This window comes from Helianthus annuus, chromosome 16 (genome assembly GCF_002127325.2).
Source record: "Helianthus annuus cultivar XRQ/B chromosome 16, HanXRQr2.0-SUNRISE, whole genome shotgun sequence".
NCBI lineage: Eukaryota > Viridiplantae > Streptophyta > Magnoliopsida > Asterales > Asteraceae > Helianthus > Helianthus annuus.
Window position 1 is genome coordinate 181,804,248 of NC_035448.2, and position 20,257 is coordinate 181,824,504.

General features: G+C 41.2%; 1 protein-coding gene across 2 annotated transcripts; it reads right to left on the reverse strand.

Moving 5' to 3' along the window:
• Window positions 1-2,603: 2,603 nt before the first annotated feature.
• Window positions 2,604-19,645, reverse strand: LOC110916382 (glycerophosphodiester phosphodiesterase GDPD1, chloroplastic-like). 2 transcript variants are annotated; one of them, XM_035984948.1, is made up of 7 exons: window positions 19,574-19,645; window positions 19,471-19,491; window positions 19,213-19,394; window positions 5,360-5,419; window positions 5,084-5,170; window positions 2,744-2,940; window positions 2,604-2,662 (listed from the first exon to the last, which is right to left on the reverse strand). In XM_035984948.1, exons 3-7 carry the CDS (start codon window positions 19,234-19,236, stop codon window positions 2,635-2,637), a joined length of 396 nt encoding a protein of 131 aa, XP_035840841.1. In that variant the 5' UTR covers window positions 19,237-19,394; window positions 19,471-19,491; window positions 19,574-19,645; the 3' UTR covers window positions 2,604-2,634. The 2 variants fall into 2 exon arrangements, with proteins under 2 accessions (XP_035840841.1, XP_035840842.1); XM_035984949.1 differs by lacking the exons at window positions 19,213-19,394; window positions 19,471-19,491; window positions 19,574-19,645 and adding an exon at window positions 18,605-18,918.
• Window positions 19,646-20,257: the final 612 nt, after the last annotated feature.

Sequence of the window (20,257 nt, forward strand, 5' to 3'; positions counted from 1 at the left end):
TGAAATCTACAACACATGCTCTTTTGGAATCTTCAATTTTTCTTCCGTGAGCTGTCTGAGGTTCCTGGGATTGACCAACTTGCTGATAGATAGCTTTGCGGTAATAGTCATCTTTCCCGAATGGATTCTGTGCTCCGCTAGCTTCTCTTCCTTTGCACTCCCGTTTGAAATGGCCCTTCTCCCTGCAACGAAAACAAGTAACTTTAGATTTATCAAAACCTAAAGTAGAAACATGTGCATCAAGAAAGTCATTTCTCCCGGTAATGGTTTTGAACTTCTCAGCTCGTCGAAGAACACTGGCAAGACACCATTTGATATCCATGAGTTCCATCTCTTCGGCGTCTATTTGATCGTAATCCTCTTTGGTGAGCATAGGATTTCCGATCCTACCAGCAACTAGACCTTCATAAGATAACAGAACTGAACCCAGAAGTGCCATGTGGTCTTTAGCAGTGTCTTCAGAAAAGCTTTGACCTTCTGGAAGATTGAGAGCTATGTTACACTGAATTATATATCCATTTCCGGTTTTTGTACTCTGAGATTGAAAGCTTGTGTTAGTCTCTTTCGGATTCACACTCGGAAACGATGAAAACCCGCTGCTACTCTTGTTCGAACTCTGATCAGCTTTCTCCGATGAATCACCAGCACTGAAAGCGGTTTGAATTTTCGGACTTCTTTCATTTTCAAAAACTGGAATACTACCTTTATAGTACATTTTAACATCTTGTTGACCACTAGGATTATTCATCCTCGCGATCTTTTGCTGTTCAAGATCCTGACTCTCAATTTTCTCAATAAACTGACCAATTGTAAGTTTGTCATAAACACCCGTATTTTTCAGTATCATCAAATACGTTCCCCACTCTTTCTGAGGTAACGCGTCAGCCAATTTATCAACCCATTCCTCCCGACCTTTTTCAACTCCCAACATCGATAACGAACGCACTAAATGGCAGTATCTCTCAATTAGCTTTTTAGTATCCTCTCCCGGCAAACTGCTAAACAAATCAAATTCCTTTTTAAGCAATGCCTTCTTGCTTTTGATCATACTTTCACTACCCTCGAATTTCACTTTAAGAGCATCCCAAATTGACTTTGCAGTTTTGTCGTGTTGTAGCAGAATGAATATATCTTCTTTAATCGCCTGCTGTAACAAACTGATCATCATTTTCTCTGCTCTGTACATTGCACGTTCTTGTTCTGAAAATTCAGATATCTGTTTAATGACTTGCAATTCTGTTCGAGGCAATGTGTACTTTTCCAATATGCATTCCCACGATCTGAGATGATTTGCCTGAACCCAGTTTTCAAAGCGATCTTTCCACCCGTAGTATTCTTCAATACTCATCAGTTTCGGTGGTTTCTGGGTGGTTCCCGTCTCATTTTCCAGATTCATAGCTTGAGCAATCGCGGCTGGAGTAGTCGATGTAGCAAAAGCGTTGTAAAACTCAGAATTCATGATGACTTAACACGTTTTCAAGATAACAGTCAGAAAAGCGGTCCAAAGAATGTCTTAAAAGCGATCCAAGTGAGATTTGATCACAAATGCGGTCCAAGAAATGTCGTTCGAGCGGTTCACAAGTTTACTGTTCGAGCGATTCAAAAGTGTGTTGTTCGAGCGGTTCAAGAAATATTCCGATGGTCCAAATAGGCGATCCAGGTAATTGTTCGTATGAGCAGTTCAGAAAGTGTATGAATAAGCGGTTCACACTTGTTTTTGGAACGGTCCAAGTCACTCGACCGAATAAGCGGTTCTAAACACGTACGGATAAGCGGTTCACAATAGGTCCAATAAGCGATCCAGAGTAATTCCCGAAAAACGATCCAACTTCGAACAACAATTTGACCCACAATTTCTTCGAATTTCAACCCCAAACTTTCAAGGGTTTGTCTTTATACCATCGCGCACAATCCCTGAGATTTTGAACAAGTTTCGACCGTAAAAAGTATCTGAAACTGAAAAAGAATGAGTAGAAGTCAGAATTTTCAACAATTTCCAGCTATTTCCTGTAGAACTCCTCCTCCTGAAGCTCTGATACCACTTGTAGGATCGTATGCAGACCCGAACGAGTCGTTCAGAGGTGTTTTCGTCAAGTACAGGTGCGGAAAACAAGTAAATGACGTAGGAATAGCTTGTATATCACTTTAAACTCATTTTCTTATTGATTTGACGATGAGTACAACCTGTTTTCGATCCGGCAGCACTTCGGTACGAAAATCAGGAACCGTTACAATTGAGATCGCTCTAAGGGTATTTATAGGCGACTGGAACCGCTTATTGGACAGGCCCAATAAGCGGTCCATATACATGTCATAAAAGCGGTCCACATGTTGACACATGAGCGGTCCACATCCTTGACACATAAGCGGCCCACTATCACCATGTACCTATGAGCGGTCCAAACCCTATAAACCTATACAATCTCACTATTTCTCGTATATTGTGCCCAGATCTAACATTTAAGACTAATGACTCGATACAAGACGTAATCAGCAGATGTAGTGCACCAACAGGTATTAACCCCCAGGTGGCTATGGGACTAAGCTAACTTGCGGAGTGTCACACTCCGGCGGTTGGGAGGACCGTGGAATATCCCCCCCCCCAACAATCACACCCTCTACACCCATAAGATACTAAACATGAACAGCTTCAGGGACATTACTGCATAAACAACAATGATTAATATAACTGTATCCTTAAAATGGGAAATGAACGTGGATAAAAGACGGAAAGAAAACTCACTTTTGTTTTCCATAAGTTAGGAGGGATAGATTTGATTCTTTAATTTCTCTTACTACCGAAGGGTTTCTAAATATACCCTTTACTTCTAAAACAACGCCATCTAATCCTCCCGATATGGCCAGATTCTTTGCTTCTTCTAACGAATTCATTCGAACATCGTCGTACGTCTCGTTTCCTCCGTTTGTCAAGAAGTTCACCTGTCCATTCATTTTTAGTTACAACTGTTTATGAATTTGATACGTGGTATAAGTGGAGTTACGGGCCCATAAGCAACAGATGGAAAGGTCTCAAGGAGCCTGATCATGTAACAAACTAATATTCGCTAATTTACACATATTTTAGTCCCCCGTTTTACCCCTATTTTATGCGTTTTCGGCCGTAAAACCGTCATTCGGATACTTAATTATCTACATTTTTGTTTACAGGCCTAAAACAGCATACCATACAAGATGATAGCAAAAACGAGGACTTTCCGGATAAAACGACGAAGCTGCGCAACTTCTGTTACAAAACTGACCTGGGCGTCTGGAACGGTCGTGCGACCTGATGCACGACCGTGCATATCCGACTAACCAAGAAAGGCCCGGCAATGAACGATGGTGCAACTCCGCGTGCAAGGCATTGAAGGCCAACCCGGGAACGCACGGTCGTTCCATATCTTGCACCCCGTGCGGATCCGACGATCCAACAAGATCTCGGAACTGAACGACCAAAGGACCAGGCGTGCAAGCAGACCTCGGAAAGGAACAGCCGTGCCAATTGAAGAACGGCCGTGCGTGTCCGAAGACCAGTCAACGATCTGTGACGTCACGCAGTATGGTGGACCACCACCAATAATTGCTTAAAGTGCACGGTCGTGCGATCGGAGAACGACCGTGCGACATCGAAAAAGCATAAAAACAGAACAGAACCATTCTATAGAAACTCTGGAATTTTGGAGAGCTCCACAGGCGATTTTCAGGCTCCGGAAGCATCAGCTTTAGCCCGGATTCAAGCCACATTGCCCGGTTTTGCTCGTTTACTATCCGGATTCTTAATCTTGTGCTTGTTTATGGTTTGGATTTCTAATCTTTCCAGAATTTTGTTAATGTTTCAAGCATTTAGATTAATATTTATGTATTATTGTAGCCTTTGGGCAAAAACACAACAATCCCTTGCTTGATTATAACCATTAGTATGTTAATCTATGTTTGTAATGAAATTTGGAAGTGTTTTCTATGATTATCTTTGATGATTAGTTTGCAACCTTGTTATTGATATTGATTTCTTGATTATAAGTAATTGTGTTGGATGATTGGTGCTTGGTTAGGTAAGATAGTTGAAAAATGAAGCTTATTTAATCATGTATTAGTAAACTTTTAATTTGGTTAACTAGCTTAACTTGGTTAAAATGTGGGCACCATGATACTCTAACGGGTTAGTGGTTTAATAAAATGTAATTATTGTTAATCAAGAAAGCTTGCCTTCACGGAAGGACTCTAACGGGTTAGATGGTGTTGTTATGAATTCTTGCCATGATTTGTTAGCTTAGTTAGTAGTTTCGGCCAAAATTGCTATCTTGGTGAATTTATGTGCAAGATTTGTAAAATGAACTCGGTTGTGATTTAATCTAGTTTATGCTTGTCTCGGTGGTTGCATTGTGTTTATCGGTGTTGCTTTCCTTGATTAAGTGAGGTTAGAAAACTCCTAACGGATGACTAACTTATTTTTAGGAGATTTTTGTAGACATTAATCAATCGCACGTTAAAGAACAATTTTAGGTGGTTAAAGTGTGTTTATCGTTTTAACTTTCCGAATGATTGTCACGTTAGGATTCCCGAAAGGGATACTAACTGTCTTAAATTGGAAAATTGACCGAATGCTTCTAGTGCCAAAACCGACTTAGTTGACATGCTTTGGTTGTGTATTAAGCAAGGCTATTTATATATAATTTACTATGTTTTATAAATATTTATTTATGCTTACTTTAGATTAATTAAAACCAAAACAAATTATGTTTTTACCGGTAATTTAGTGGCAAAGGTCTAGTATTATTTCTCCGCCCATTTCCGTGGATCGATACTTGGTACTGACCGATACTTTACTACATATATGACGGGGTACACTTGCCTCTTTCGTGTGTGTTTTGATGTAAAAGTAATAATCACTTTTATAAATTTAAAACCAATTCGTGTGTAATTTCATTGTAAAAATATGTATAGTCGCGCACGTACCACAAACCCAATTGTCAGCAAGGCTAGCTTGCCCCTATTTTAGTGATTTCTAGATCTGTTCTTTTTTAGTGTAAAACTCGTAAATCATTGATACCACTAATAAAACATAAAATCGTCAAATACTAACCGGGTATTGATGCTGAAGTTTCTTCATCAGCAAGGCTACATCAGGCTGGAAGCTAGAGAAAAGTACAGGTCTTTCAACTACATTGCCCTGAAATACCCAATTAATACATTAATTTCAAAGATAAAAAACACATCAAATATGATTATATGATTAAAAGAATTCAAAAGAACTAAAAAACTATATCTTTGAAAATATTTTGTGTTTTGCATATGAAAAGAACAAATAATAATAACTATAATAGATAATAAACTCGTGTAAAACATTAAACAAACTTACATTCTCTTCAGAGATGATGAAATTATCGTGGAAGATAATCGGCGTGTCATCTTTCATCACCTACAAAACGATCAGAGTTCTTGTAACCTTGTTTCACATCCAAATGCATTTTGTTTTCTAGATTATTACCATAACAAAGATCATATAGACATTATCAGGTCAAATCTGTCACACCCTGACTTTTGCGGAAGCGTGGGTTTATTTGGTGTGACTTCTTAATACCATAGCAACAATCACAACATGCTATATGATAAAATATTTGATGTTCATCCATTAAAATAATTGAAAATGCATAACATATTGTTTTGAAACAACATCAACCACATGATACGTTTACAAACATGACTTGTAAAAAAAATGAGTTCATAAGACTCGACGAAAAGCTACCAACGACACAAGGACTTGAGACAATGCAACTCGTCCAGGAAAGAGTTACACTTCCCAAACCTACGACTCCGGATGACATCCTTATTTAGTACGCAGCTAATCATGCATCACTTGCCAGATCCAACTTAATTTCCTGAAATACATGTAGTTTAAAAAGTCAACAAAAAGTTGAGCGAGTTCATGAGTAAGTCTTGTGTATATAAAACCGTTTAGTATGTCTGTAAGTAAAATTTGCCCCTGGTATGTAGCAATAAGGAAAAAGAGATCACCAATGGGTTGCAAAGCCACCGGTATGTGTGAAAAGGTGCAGGGAAACTCAAACCTAGCAAATTTGTTACCGGGCTTCCGGCTGGAAGACACAGTCACCACTATGGGCCGCCCCGGCCTCACGGGTGTGGGCTCGCTACACCCAAATAGATCTATCACTCTTGTGTCCCTTGGTCCTATAACGAGGATTAATGGCCTCAAGTGTTGTGCCCACCCTTCACATGATCTGGTAGTGTAAAACCCTCCCTAAGCTAACCATACCATGTATATAAAAGTCTGAAATAATTTGTAAACATGTATTCCACCCCCGAAGTATAAAACCGAAAACAGTAAAGGAATAGGGGGTCATGAACTCACCTTAGTGCGTCTTGACTCGAACTTAAACTCTTTCCGCTACACGACAACCTACAACGTACTAATGTCTATTAGACGAACGGGCCGTGCCTTGGCTTAGAGTTTAGTGTTTTGATTTGCGTTACTTAGGTATTATTTTGTTAAAACAATAATAATTATTTTAACTTAACTACCGTTATTAGAAAAATAGTTAGACAACTATTTCGTATCTATTTTCGCGAATATTTTACTAAGTGTTCGGATTTTCGGAAAATTTCGGCAGAGTCTCCTCTGTAAATAGAGGTGTCCATGCTTAAATAGCATATTATTTTCTTTTATATATATCCAATAGTTCATTTTCAATAACCAAACCAACATATAGACATACAAAACTTTACATACTTCATTTCAGCTTTATTACTCGAAACAGGACTGTTTTCGAGGATTTTTATAAAATAGTTACCCTTTTCTAAAAATTCTCAAATTTTTACAGAATGTTACATATGTTCCAAAGTTTACTGTGTAAAAATATCAAAGCCTAATTCGTTACCCATATTTTATAAAAAATCATTTTCTTGACTGCAATCAGATTTGTTACCTTCTGATCGCAGTTTACGGAAATATTCACTAAAAATCAACCGTAAGTCCGTTTGACGAAATTCCAGTTGGAGAGTCGTCCTGATAATGGTGTCTATCTACTGTAAAAATTTCATGAGTTGATTTTATTCAGGTTTTAGGTTATGACTCCGAAAGTAACCCACTTTTTCTGCAGTAAAAATGCAGCTTGAGCTGCTGTCCAAAAACAAGCTTTTAAAAATAGTAAACGGTCTCAAAAAATTATGATTCCAGTGCCATTTGTTTAGTTATTCCAAAACACTCATTTTAGGCTTTAGAAAATCCGTTTTTCGACTTAAAATGATCCCGTTACAGCCTGTTGAAGTTGGCTGGAAATCCAACTCAGCAAGCTGTTTAAGCTTTTGTGTGTGAAGAACAATCAACAATCGAACAAGAACCGAAGTGAGACAAGAGTATGAATGGACTTACTACTAGCACAAGGCTAGGGTTGTAATCTTAGGATGAGATGACAAGAAATGATGGTGAGAAAAGCTTGAACAAAGCTTCTTGAGAGCACTTCCTCTTGCACTTCTATGGATCAATCTTGGAGCTTGGAATGGAGTTTACTAGTGAAGGAGATGAAGATGGTGAGGGAAAATGAAGATGGAAATCAGTTGTGATGAGAGGGGGGGGGGTATGTGGGCCGATTTTTAGAGGGAGGAGAGAGAGGAGTAGTAAATCTTGAGGAATGATGATGATTTCTTGGAAAATAAAGAGCCACCCTACCCTAGGTTATGATTGGAATCCTTCTTGGCCAATCCATAATTAGGGAGATAATCACAAAATCAAAACAAAATATATTTGAAATGATGGGGCTGAATTCGGTTGGGGGGGGGGTAATATGAAAAATTTTGCTAATTAGAAGGTAGTGGGTTAGAAGGGTAAGGGTATTTACAAGCATAGTGGGTGTATGTCATGTTTGCATGGTGCATGGGGGTTTTTGTGACCATGATTAATTTAAAATAATAAAATAATATTTCTAACAATATTTTCATGTCCCGGGTAATGTCTGGTTGTTCGGTTTCGCATCGTTCCGTTAAAGCGTTTAATTGACCCGTAAAGCGTCTTTTGTGCATCTTTTTGTAACGAAATTAATTCCAACACTTAGGAAAGTGTCCAGGACCATTTAGTCAATACTCTGTATAATATGAGTGTGTCACGAACTGAATTGTTATTAAAAATGTGGAATTCTGTAATTAAATTGCGTTTTAGGCACTTTCCGACACTCAAACTATCACCTAGTGCCATAGTCTTATATTTCTCACTTCCCTACACTCCATACTGGTGTAGTGATTTATCTCTGGCCCATACTGGCCTAAAAATAGTATCTGTCTAAGTGCTGGCATTGTCAGCATGTGTCTGAGTTATCCGCTTACGGTGCTAACTGTGCTTTGTGCATCCGGTTTGTCACTAAGAGTCTGTATGAAATAATTGGAGTGACTGTATGTAAAGAATGCACATGTATGTATATAACATAAATCAGTAAGTAGTTTAAAGTGTCAGATGTAGTCAAGCACAGTCATTAAGCACATAATTAGGGTTAATTAATTTGTACAGTACCTGAAATTTTGCGGGTTGTCACATTCTCCCCCTGTTAAGAACATTTCGTCCCGAAATTTTATGTCCTACTCCTAGTTGCAGGGGTCTTGGGGAATAAATGTGGGTACTTGGCCTTCATACGATCCTCACGCTCCCACGTGAATTCTGGGCCGTGTCGTGCATTCCATCGAACTTTGACTAGCTTGACACTGCTCCGACGTGTCTTATTAATCTTCCAATCCGTAACTTCAACCGGTTCCTCCACAAAGTGGAGTGTGTCGTCAATATGAACCTCGTCAGCAGGAATGACAACTGTCTCTTGAGTCGGACTCTTCTTCAAATTTGATACATGGAATGTATCGTGAACACCATTGAGTTCAGCAGGTAGGTCCAACTTGTAGGCTACATGCCCAATCCTTTGCAAGATTCTAAAAGGACCAATGTAACGCGGATTCAACTTCCCATGCTTTCCAAAGCGTGCCACACCCTTCCAGGGTGAAACCTTTAACAAAACCATATCCCCAACTTGGAATTCCAGGGGCTTCCTCTTTGGATCCGCATAGGCTTTTTGTCTGTCGCGAGCTGCCTCGATGCGTTTTCGAATCTGAAAGATCTTGTCGGTTGTTTCCTGAACCATTTCGGGGCCAACCAGCTGTCTATCACCCGCATCAGCCCAGCATAGCGGTGATCGACACTTGCGCCCATAAAGAGCTTCAAACGGTGCTGCTCCAATGCTGGTGTGGTAGCTATTGTTGTATGAAAATTCGACCAAGGGTAAGTGTTTGTCCCAGCTACCACCCAGGTCCATTACACATGCTCTCAGCATATCTTCCAATGTTTGAATCGTTCGTTCACTCTGGCCGTCCGTTTGTGGGTGAAATGCTGTACTCAGATTCAATTGGGAACCAAAAGCTTCTTGGAAGGACTGCCAAATCCTTGATATGAAGCGTCCATCTCTATCAGAGATAATCGAGAGAGGCACTCCATGACGTGCAACAATCTCCCTCATGTATATTTCAGCAAGTTTACTTGTGTTGTCCTTTTCCCTGATCGGCAAGAAGTGCGCAGATTTTGTCAGTCGATCTACAATTACCCAAATTGTATCGTGGCCCTTTGGGGTCTTTGGCAATTTCGTTATGAAGTCCATGGAAATCTGTTCCCATTTCCATTGGGGTATTACAGGTTGTTGCAGGAGACCTGAAGGCTTCTGGTACTCGGCTTTAACCTTGGCGCACGTTAAACATCTGCCAACATATACTGCAACATCGCCTTTCATCCTAGGCCACCAATAGAAATCCTTAAGATCTTGGTACATTTTATCCGCTCCTGGATGAATCGAGTACCGTGACTTGTGAGCCTCATCGAATATAATCTTCCTCAATCCTCCAAACAGAGGAACCCAAATTCGTCTCATAAAACACAAGGTTCCTTCATTGTTTGGCACTAATTGTTTCTCCATTCCATGGAGATACTCATCCTCAATATTGCTTTCTTTCAAAGCTTCTCTCTGCGCGGCACGAATGCGCAACGAGAGATCTGTCTGGACAATCATCTCTAAAGCCCTAACCCTTATGGGCTTAATCCTTTCTTTTCGACTTAGGGCGTCAGCAACTACATTCGCCTTTCCTGGGTGATACTTGATCTCACAGTCGTAGTCGTTCAACAGTTCAACCCAGCGTCTCTGTCTCATATTAAGTTCCTTTTGATCGAAGATGTGCTGTAGACTCTTATGATCGGTGAAGATTGTACATCTTGTTCCATACAGATAGTGTCGCCAGATCTTTAATGCGAACACTACAGCGCCTAACTCCAAGTCATGCATGGTATAGTTCTTCTCGTGAACTTTCAGCTGGCGCGAAGCATAAGCTATAACCTTCTGTCGCTGCATCAACACGCAGCCTAAACCCTGACGCGAGGCGTCACAATATACCACGAAGTCGTCCGTGCCTTCGGGTAGGGATAAAAGTCGCAAAGCTTGTTCTTCAACAATTGAAACGCTTCTTCTTGCTTGTCGCTCCAATCAAACTTCTTGTCTTTCTGAGTAAGTGCGGTCAGAGGTTGAGCGATCTTAGAAAAATCCTCAATGAATCTACGATAATACCCAGCCAAACCTAAGAATTGCCGAATCTCGGTTGGCGTTTTCGGTGACTCCCAATTCTTGATTGCCTCGATCTTTGCGGGATCCACATGGATTCCACTTCCATTAACCATATGTCCAAGAAACTGGACTTCGCGTAACCAAAACTCACATTTCGAGAACTTAGCGTACAACTTCTCCTTCTTAAGCAGCTCTAGAATAGCTCTCAAGTGTTACTCGTGCTCTTCCTTCGTCTTCGAGTAGATCAAAATATCGTCAATGAATACGATTACAAACTTGTCGAGGTACGGCTTGCAGACTCTGTTCATCAAGTCCATGAAAACTGCTGGAGCGTTTGTCAACCCAAACGGCATAACCAGAAACTCGTAGTGTCCATATCGAGTTCTAAAAGCAGTTTTGGGAATACTTTCCTCTTGTATTCTCAACTGGTGATAACCTGATCTTAGATCGATCTTTGAGTAGAAACTTGAACCTTGAAGTTGATCGAACAGGTCATCGATCCTTGGCAAAGGATATCTGTTCTTGACAATCAACTTGTTGAGTTCGCGGTAGTCTATACACATGCGAAAACTACCATCCTTCTTCTTAACGAACAAAACTGGAGCTCCCCAAGGTGAGAAGCTTGATCTGATGAATCCTTTATCTAACAGCTCTTGGAGTTGCGTTGACAGTTCTTGCATCTCTGAAGGTGCAAGTCGATAGGGTGCCTTGGCAACAGGCGTGGCGCCTGGAACTAAGTCAATGTGGAACTCGACTTGTCTTGGAGGCGGCAATCCTGGCAAGTCTTCTGGAAAGACTTCGGGATATTCCCTTACGACAGGGATGTCTTCGATCTTTGGCTCAGCGGCCTCCTTATCAACGATATGTGCCAAGAAGGCAACACATCCTTTCTTCAAACACTTCCTAGCTTTCAAGCAGCTAATGATCCTTAATGGCGTATCGCGCTTCTCTCCATGAACTACTATCGTCTCTCCATCGACCATTGGAATGCGGATGGTCTTTTCGTGACAAACCACTTCGGCTTTGTTGCTAGACAGCCAATCCATCCCTATTACCACGTCGAAGCTTCCCAACACGACGGGCAGTAGATCTAGCGTAAATTCGTGTCCTCCCAGTTCTATCATGCATCACTTAATAACTTCACCCGTTTCCACTAGTTTTCCATTCGCCAATTCAATAGAGTACGGAACGTCTAACTTACTAGCAGTTAACCCTAGCATGTTCTTAAAGTCTAACGATACGAAACTATAATCGGCACCAGTATCAAAAAGCACAGATGCATAGCGTTGATTTATAGGGAACGTACCAGTGACAACATTCGGATCCTGGCGCGCTTCCCTCGCACCAATGTTAAAAACTCGGCCTTGAGCTTGATTTATCTTTGGGCATTCCCTTTTGAAGTGCCCAACGTCCCCGCAGTTGAAGCATCCTGGCCCTCGGCCATTCCCATTTCCATTTCCGTTTCGATTTCCGTTTGTTCCCCGATTACCAGCTTGATTCGGGGCATTCCCACGATTTCCGTTTCCCCCATTATTTCCTTGCGGTCTGTTTCCATTACCGCGGTTGTTGTTATTGTAACCCCTTTGGCCACCTTGGCCTAATCCAACCCAACACGTCTCCTTTGAATGACCTGTCTTCCCGCAAGATTCGCACTTTCTGAGTCGGCACGGGCCGGGATGATGGAACTGACATGTACCACACTTGGGCAGAGTGCCCATGTATCCTCTTCCTCTGTTTTCGGCACCAGTTCCAGCCCTGGCTGGTGCACTTCCTTCTTCCCTCTTGCTAACACTGCTGGTGCCCTTTTTGAAATTTGAGAACTTCCTCTTGTTCTCACTTGGCGACGATTCAACATGTGTTTCCTTCTTTTTCGGTTCAGAGATTGAAAATTTGTCCAATCTGATGGCTTCCTCTGTAAGTGCCACACTGAGATCAATGGCTTCGGTAATCGTTGGGGGTTTGGACGTCGTTACCATGCTCATGATTTGGGGTGCCAATCCCCAGATGAAACGCTCAATACGTTTAAACTCAGGCTCAACCATATACGGCACAACGCGTGACAAGTCGTGAAACCTTTGCACATATTCAGCAATCTTTGGGCCGTCCATCTTGAGGTGCCAGAACTCAGTCTCCAGTTTCTGTATCTCGGCCCGAGAACAGTATTTCTTCCTCATGAGCTCCTTCAGCTCAGTCCATGTCATAGCATACGCCGCTGCTTCCCCCAGAGTCTGTACTTGAAGGTTCCACCAAGATAGGGCACCGTCAAGAAAGAGCCCTGAGATGTACGTAACTTGGTGCTCGAGAGCACACTTGCTCATCCTTATAACAGAATCCGTCTTCTCCGTCCACCTAACGAAAGCAACAGCACCCCCAGTGCCGTCGTAGTTCAAGGGTTTACAATCCAGGAATTGCTTGTAGGTACAACCGTTGGGAGGGTTGTTGTTGCCGTTCGGAATGTTGCCGCTTGTTTCTCCTTGAGAAGCAGCATACTGCGCAATAGCGGCAGCGATGATTCCTTGTAGTTCTGACTGGTTAGTCGGCATGCGTGCGTCACGTCGAGGAGGCATTTTCTAGAGGATGTTCCATATTGGTCAGGTCATAGTAAGTATAGTAATTATACGTATACATTGTAACATTCATCATCCACATAACATCTCATGTTATAACCATAACAAATAATCAACAATGCATAAAATTAAAAGACTTGCGGTTAATGTTTCATAAACAAACCATCAATAGAGTTTCACAATTTTACCATGTGCCAAAATATATGTCTGAGTACAATAACAAATAAACCAAAAATCAAAATCGTGGTCTTCAAAAAAAAGTCTTCGTAATCATGGCTCTAGCACTGTCTTCCCACTAAGAGTAGCTGGTCTGTCGATGGTCTGAAATCCCTGTTGCCGAGTATACCCCTAAGCTGACGGTGGAGGAGGAGGTGGAAAATGAGAGAAAATCAATCGGCGCAACTGCACCAAATCCTCCTCAAGTGCGTAGGCAAAACGTAACACGAAAGCAACCTGTCGATCGAGAGGGAGGAAATGAACGTCTGAATCCTGAAACGATGGAAAGGAAGTGTGCGATGCTGAAAACTGTGTCTGACAGGGACAGTGAGGATGTGGAGCTCTCTCCAACCGCTGGACACACTGCCTCAAGGCGTCCCGCCGTAACTGCAGTGACGTGAGCGTGTCCTCCACAGAGAATCCGTCATAGAATGGATAATAAGGGTCAGCTGCAGGCATGACCTGGGGTGCTGACCATAGGGATGGTTCACCCATCGGGGCTGAAACCGGAAGTGTAATGTGTGGGGTAAATACAAACTGTGAAGTAACATGGGGTAACTGGGTCTCGAAAGGTGCAGAAAGTGACACTGGTGGAACAAAATCTAAATAAGGGACCTGCGGTAAAAACTGGCTAACCTTTGGCATGAATGGGGTGTGCCCGAAAAGCTGACTCGACGATCCCTCCCCAGGTTGGGGCGGAGGAATGTCCTGAAGGAAAGTGATAAGAAGGTCGGTACGATGGGTATCGGATGTGGACGGAGGAAACAAGGGAGCATCGAAGGGTACAGCGATAGGTGCAGGAGGGGGAGTGACTGGGACTACGTACGAAGGGTAGTCATCATCCTTAATCCATCCATTGCTGGAGTTGGCGTACCTCGGGTCCATGGGTGTAGCAATTGGTGCAAGATCGTCAAAAATCGACACGGGGTCGGGTATGGGTGCTAAATCGGGGATCTCAACAGCTGGTGGTGCAACAACGGGTGCATCAGTGACAGGAACAGGGTCAACGGCAAGAACGGGCTCGGAAGTGACTGGAGCGGGCTGATAATCAACAAGCATGGCAGGAATCGGATCATCTGGATGAGCAGGAGCCTCAGCAGGCTGCTCCATCTCCATCTCCTCATCAGCGTCCATGCGAGGAATGTAACCTAATCCCAATGGTGGGATATGAGAAGCTACAGACTCAAAAGAATCAGAAGCGGACGAATCGGACTGAACCTCCATACCAGGAAGCTCGACCATAGGAACAATAGGATCAACAACTGGGATATCAACAGGTGGAACACCGTCCTCCATCAGGGCCCCACCATCCTGGTCTCCCTCCGGGGGACCCTCGATGAGTAGGTCGATGTCATCATTAGGTAAAGCGTCGATAGGTTGTTCCTCAAAAGGAACTGCAGCGAAAGGGAGAGGGGCAGGGATGGGAACAAGAGGTAGGTCCTCTCCAGGTGGGCCGTCAGCTAAAGGTACATCATCTCCGAAGATCGGTAGGGCAAAAGGCTGAAAGTCATCTTCATCAGTGCTCGTGTAGTCTGAGGTGTAAACTCCCGAATCGGTAGCCATCTCGTCGTCAGAGGTAATAGTCCTCGGGTCACTCGCATCGGATACTCCGCTACCGGATGATGCCATGGTGTCTGTAACACATCCACAACATATGCACACAAATAAGATAAGCATGTAAACAAATAATAATGAAGTCATGTATGCATCCTAGTCTTCCCAGACTATCCCACCCAATCTCTAAGACTGAATTCCCTAGTCTCTCAGACTAACTCCCTGGCCTCTAAGACCAACCTCCCCGTCTCTAAGACTCGAATTTTCCCCAGCCTCTAAGGCTAAACATCCCAATCTCTAAGATTGAATCCCTCAGTCTCTAAGACTGAACTCCCTTAGTCTCTAAGACTGATACGAAAATTTTGAAAAGTGTATTTGTGACCTTTTTGTTCGTAAAAAGTTTGTGCCCTGGATCTGGACTTTTAGTGTATGCAAATGTAAAATCGTTTGAAAACATTTTCGTGAGAGCCCTAGTGATCATAGTCTAGACTCGAGAATGAATCCTAGTTCGCTATGATCGAGGCTCTGATACCAAGCTGTCACACCCTGACTTTTGCGGAAGCGTGGGTTTATTTGGTGTGACTTCTTAATACCATAGCAACAATCACAACATGCTATATGATAAAATATTTGATGTTCATCCATTAAAATAATTGAAAATGCATAACATATTGTTTTGAAACAACATCAACCACATGATACGTTTACAAACATGACTTGTAAAAAAAATGAGTTCATAAGACTCGACGAAAAGCTACCAACGACACAAGGACTTGAGACAATGCAACTCGTCCAGGAAAGAGTTACACTTCCCAAACCTACGACTCCGGATGACATCCTTATTTAGTACGCAGCTAATCATGCATCACTTGCCAGATCCAACTTAATTTCCTGAAATACATGTAGTTTAAAAAGTCAACAAAAAGTTGAGCGAGTTCATGAGTAAGTCTTGTGTATATAAAACCGTTTAGTATGTCTGTAAGTAAAATTTGCCCCTGGTATGTAGCAATAAGGAAAAAGAGATCACCAATGGGTTGCAAAGCCACCGGTATGTGTGAAAAGGTGCAGGGAAACTCAAACCTAGCAAATTTGTTACCGGGCTTCCGGCTGGAAGACACAGTCACCACTATGGGCCGCCCCGGCCTCACGGGTGTGGGCTCGCTACACCCAAATAGATCTATCACTCTTGTGTCCCTTGGTCCTATAACGAGGATTAATGGCCTCAAGTGTTGTGCCCACCCTTCACATGATCTAGTAGTGTAAAACCCTCCCTAAGCTAACCATACCATGTATATAAAAGTCTGAAATAATTTGTAAACATGTATTCCACCCCCGAAGTATAAAATCGAAAACAGTAAAGGAATAGGGGGTCATGAACTCACCTTAGTGCGTCTTGACTCGAACTTAAACTCTTTCCGCTACACGACAACCTACAACGTACTAATGTCTATTAGACGAACGGGCCGTGCCTTGGCTTAGAGTTTAGTGTTTAGTGTTTTGATTTGCGTTACTTAGGTATTATTTTGTTAAAACAATAATAATTATTTTAACTTAACTACCGTTATTAGAAAAATAGTTAGACAACTATTTCGTATCTATTTTCGCGAATATTTTACTAAGTGTTCGGATTTTCGGAAAATTTCGGCAGAGTCTCCTCTGTAAATAGAGGTGTCCATGCTTAAATAGCATATTATTTTCTTTTATATATATCCAATAGTTCATTTTCAATAACCAAACCAACATATAGACATACAAAACTTTACATACTTCATTTCAGCTTTATTACTCGAAACAGGACTGTTTTCGAGGATTTTTATAAAATAGTTACCCTTTTCTAAAAATTCTCAAATTTTTACAGAATGTCACATATGTTCCAAAGTTTATTGTGTAAAAATATCAAAGCCTAATTCGTTACCCATATTTTAAAAAAATCATTTTCTCGACTGCAATCAGATTTGTTACCTTCTGATCGCAGTTTACGGAAATATTCACTAAAAATCAACCGTAAGTCCGTTTGACGAAATTCCAGTTGGAGAGTCGTCCTGACAATGGTGTCTATCTACTGTAAAAATTTTATGAGTTGATTTTATTCAGGTTTTAGGTTATGACTCCGAAAGTAACCCACTTTTTCTGCAGTAAAAATGCAGCTTGAGCTGCTGTCCAAAAACAACCTTTTAAAAATAGTAAACGGTCTCGAAAAATTATGATTCCAGTGCCATTTGTTTAGTTATTCCAAAACACTCATTTTAGGCTTTAGAAAATCCGTTTTTCGACTTAAAATGATCCCGTTACAGCCTGTTGAAGTTGGCTGGAAATCCAACTCAGCAAGCTGTTTAAGCTTTTGTGTGTGAAGAACAATCAACAATCGAACAAGAATCGAAGTGAGACAAGAGTATGAATGGACTTACTACTAGCACAAGGCTAGGGTTGTAATCTTAGGATGAGATGACAAGAAATGATGGTGAGAAAAGCTTGAACAAAGCTTCTTGAGAGCACTTCCTCTTGCACTTCTATGGATCAATCTTGGAGCTTGGAATGGAGTTTACTAGTGAAGGAGATGAAGATGGTGAGGGAAAATGAAGATGGAAATCAGTTGTGATGAGAGGGGGGGGGTATGTGGGCCGATTTTTAGAGGGAGGAGAGAGAGGAGTAGTAAATCTTGAGGAATGATGATGATTTCTTGGAAAATAAAGAGCCACCCTACCCTAGGTTATGATTGGAATCCTTCTTGGCCAATCCATAATTAGGGAGATAATCACAAAATCAAAACAAAATATATTTGAAATGATGGGGCTGAATTCGGTTGGGGGGGGGGGGTAATATGAAAAATTTTGCTAATTAGAAGGTAGTGGGTTAGAAGGGTAAGGGTATTTACAAGCATAGTGGGTGTATGTCATGTTTGCATGGTGCATGGGGGTTTTTGTGACCATGATTAATTTAAAATAATAAAATAATATTTCTAACAATATTTTCATGTCCCGGGTAATGTCTGGTTGTTCGGTTTCGCATCGTTCCGTTAAAGCGTTTAATTGACCCGTAAAGCGTCTTTTGTGCATCTTTTTGTAACGAAATTAATTCCAACACTTAGGAAAGTGTCCAGGACCATTTAGTCAATACTCTGTATAATATGAGTGTGTCACGAACTGAATTGTTATTAAAAATGTGGAATTCTGTAATTAAATTGCGTTTTAGGCACTTTCCGACACTCAAACTATCACCTAGTGACATAGTCTTATATTTCTCACTTCCCTACACTCCATACTGGTGTAGTGATTTATCTCTGGCCCATACTGGCCTAAAAATAGTATCTGTCTAAGTGCTGGCATTGTCAGCATGTGTCTGAGTTATCCGCTTACGGTGCTAACTGTGCTTTGTGCATCCGGTTTGTCACTAAGAGTCTGTATGAAATAATTGGAGTGACTGTATGTAAAGAATGCACATGTATGTATATAACATAAATCAGTAAGTAGTTTAAAGTGTCAGATGTAGTCAAGCACAGTCATTAAGCACATAATTAGGGTTAATTAATTTGTACAGTACCTGAAATTTTGCGGGTTGTCACAAAATCTTGCATTTAATCAAACTCAAAATTAAAAAAAAATCAAAAATCAAAAAGTCATACGCGGCGAACATAAAACGAAAACACAACACATGTCTAAAAAAAGGTACCTGAATGTCAAATTCAATGAAATCAGGTGGATGATCAGCAACTTTATTGAACGAAAGAATTGAATTCTCTTAAAAGTTTTCATTTTGTTATCCGTTGACTGCAAGATGTTCATCTCATGACCCCGGTGACCGACCACCGTGAATTTTGGTAAACCTTTCAGTATATTACTCACATCTACTCCTGTACAATTCCAGCATAGACAACCCTGATAGTCCCAGCTCTCATTGCTCACACAGCATAAAAGATCCAAGAACATCATGAGCACAATTTCAAGACGCACCGTAGTGTAAAACCAACACAGAATTATCTGCCAATTATCAACAGAGAAATTCCCCATTTTACCCCTGTCGACAACTGAAAGATTCAGTTGTTTCGGGTTGTTCCATCAATCCTGTCTTCGAATAAAGTACCAATATTGACGCAACCTGCTCTTATAGGTCCCTTTGTTGTACATAGGCCACCTCATAAGAGCAAGATACATCAACTTATGCGGCTTCCTCCAATTCCAACCAAGGTGGACCGAGTCAATAAATGTGCACCAGAGGCTGTCCTAACCCACAACCCAACCCATCCTGCAAAATAGATATGCGTAAAGGCATAAATTTACCTGAATAATTGAACTGCCATCCATGGAAACTGAATCAATCGGCTCTACATAAATAAATCCACGTGTGTCGGCTATTGCACTTCCCGTAACCTCCAAGTGTGTTTACAGTGGCTGTACACACATGCTTTAGAACCCTTTTCATCTGATCTGGCCTTGCTGAGTAGAGAGGAACCACACTATCACTTTTTAAATTTAAACATAGATTTTATTAGTTAAAAGATAGTAATCTATGAGAGCTAATGTTTGAGTTAACTATACCATGGCAGAAGGGACTTTAGCCTGTCAAACAATAAAAGATTCGTCAACAATAATTTAAGAAACATCCAAACAAAGTTCACCAAAAGATGCACTCATAGTTTACCTGATCAAACAATAAGAAAGCCAATCCTTCAAGACTATCAGTTAACTCCCTTTTATTTGCCATTGAAACAATACAAATTGGACTCAATAATATATAGAAACCTCCCATGTACAGCAGCCCCAATGGTAGAGATCATCTAACAAATGTCCAGTTGATACCTTTTCAGAATTAAGTGCCAACTGTCATTCAAAAAAACAATTCTTTATTAGAGCAAAATTATGTATAAACTAAAGTAAAATTACTTTTTAGTTACCTGAAACAGTACAAGTACTCTTAACTCGCATCCTTTAATCGCTAGTAGCAACTTGTCAAGAACTTGCAGTTTGCCACTGATACTGATTTCAGCAGCCAGTAGATCATCAATCAAATAGATAGCCTTCATCGATCTCTGAACCTAATATGTCCGAAAAATTTTCGTTCATCGATAATTTGAGTTCTGAAGTGGAAGAGCATCTTAAATAAAACTCAACACAGCTAGTAGACGCATATTTTAATTACAACGCGATAAACCCCGTGTGAAACCCTTATACACAGCGTGTGTTTGTATTTTAGTGTGTGTTGTGTTTGATGCGTATTTGAGGAGGATGGGGGAGTATGGAACATATGCTCAGCAACCCAACCCCAATATAGAGCGCTAATGCCTAAGCGCAGCGTATAGGTTTCGGGTCATTTGGTTATGAACTC

What these genes read in the sequence shown, in the direction of transcription:
- LOC110916382 (XM_035984948.1), bottom strand. Translation starts at nt 19,236, where the DNA reads ATGGATGGCAGTTCAATTATTCAG. An exon ending in ATGGCAGTTCAATTATTCAG is followed by an intron (nt 5,420 to 19,212) that starts GTAAATTTATGC and finishes ATCGTTTTGTAG; the next exon opens with GTGATGAAAGATGACACGCC. An exon ending in CTAACTTATGGAAAACAAAA is followed by an intron (nt 2,663 to 2,743) that starts GTGAGTTTTCTT and finishes TTGTTTATGCAG; the next exon opens with TAATGTCCCTGAAGCTGTTC.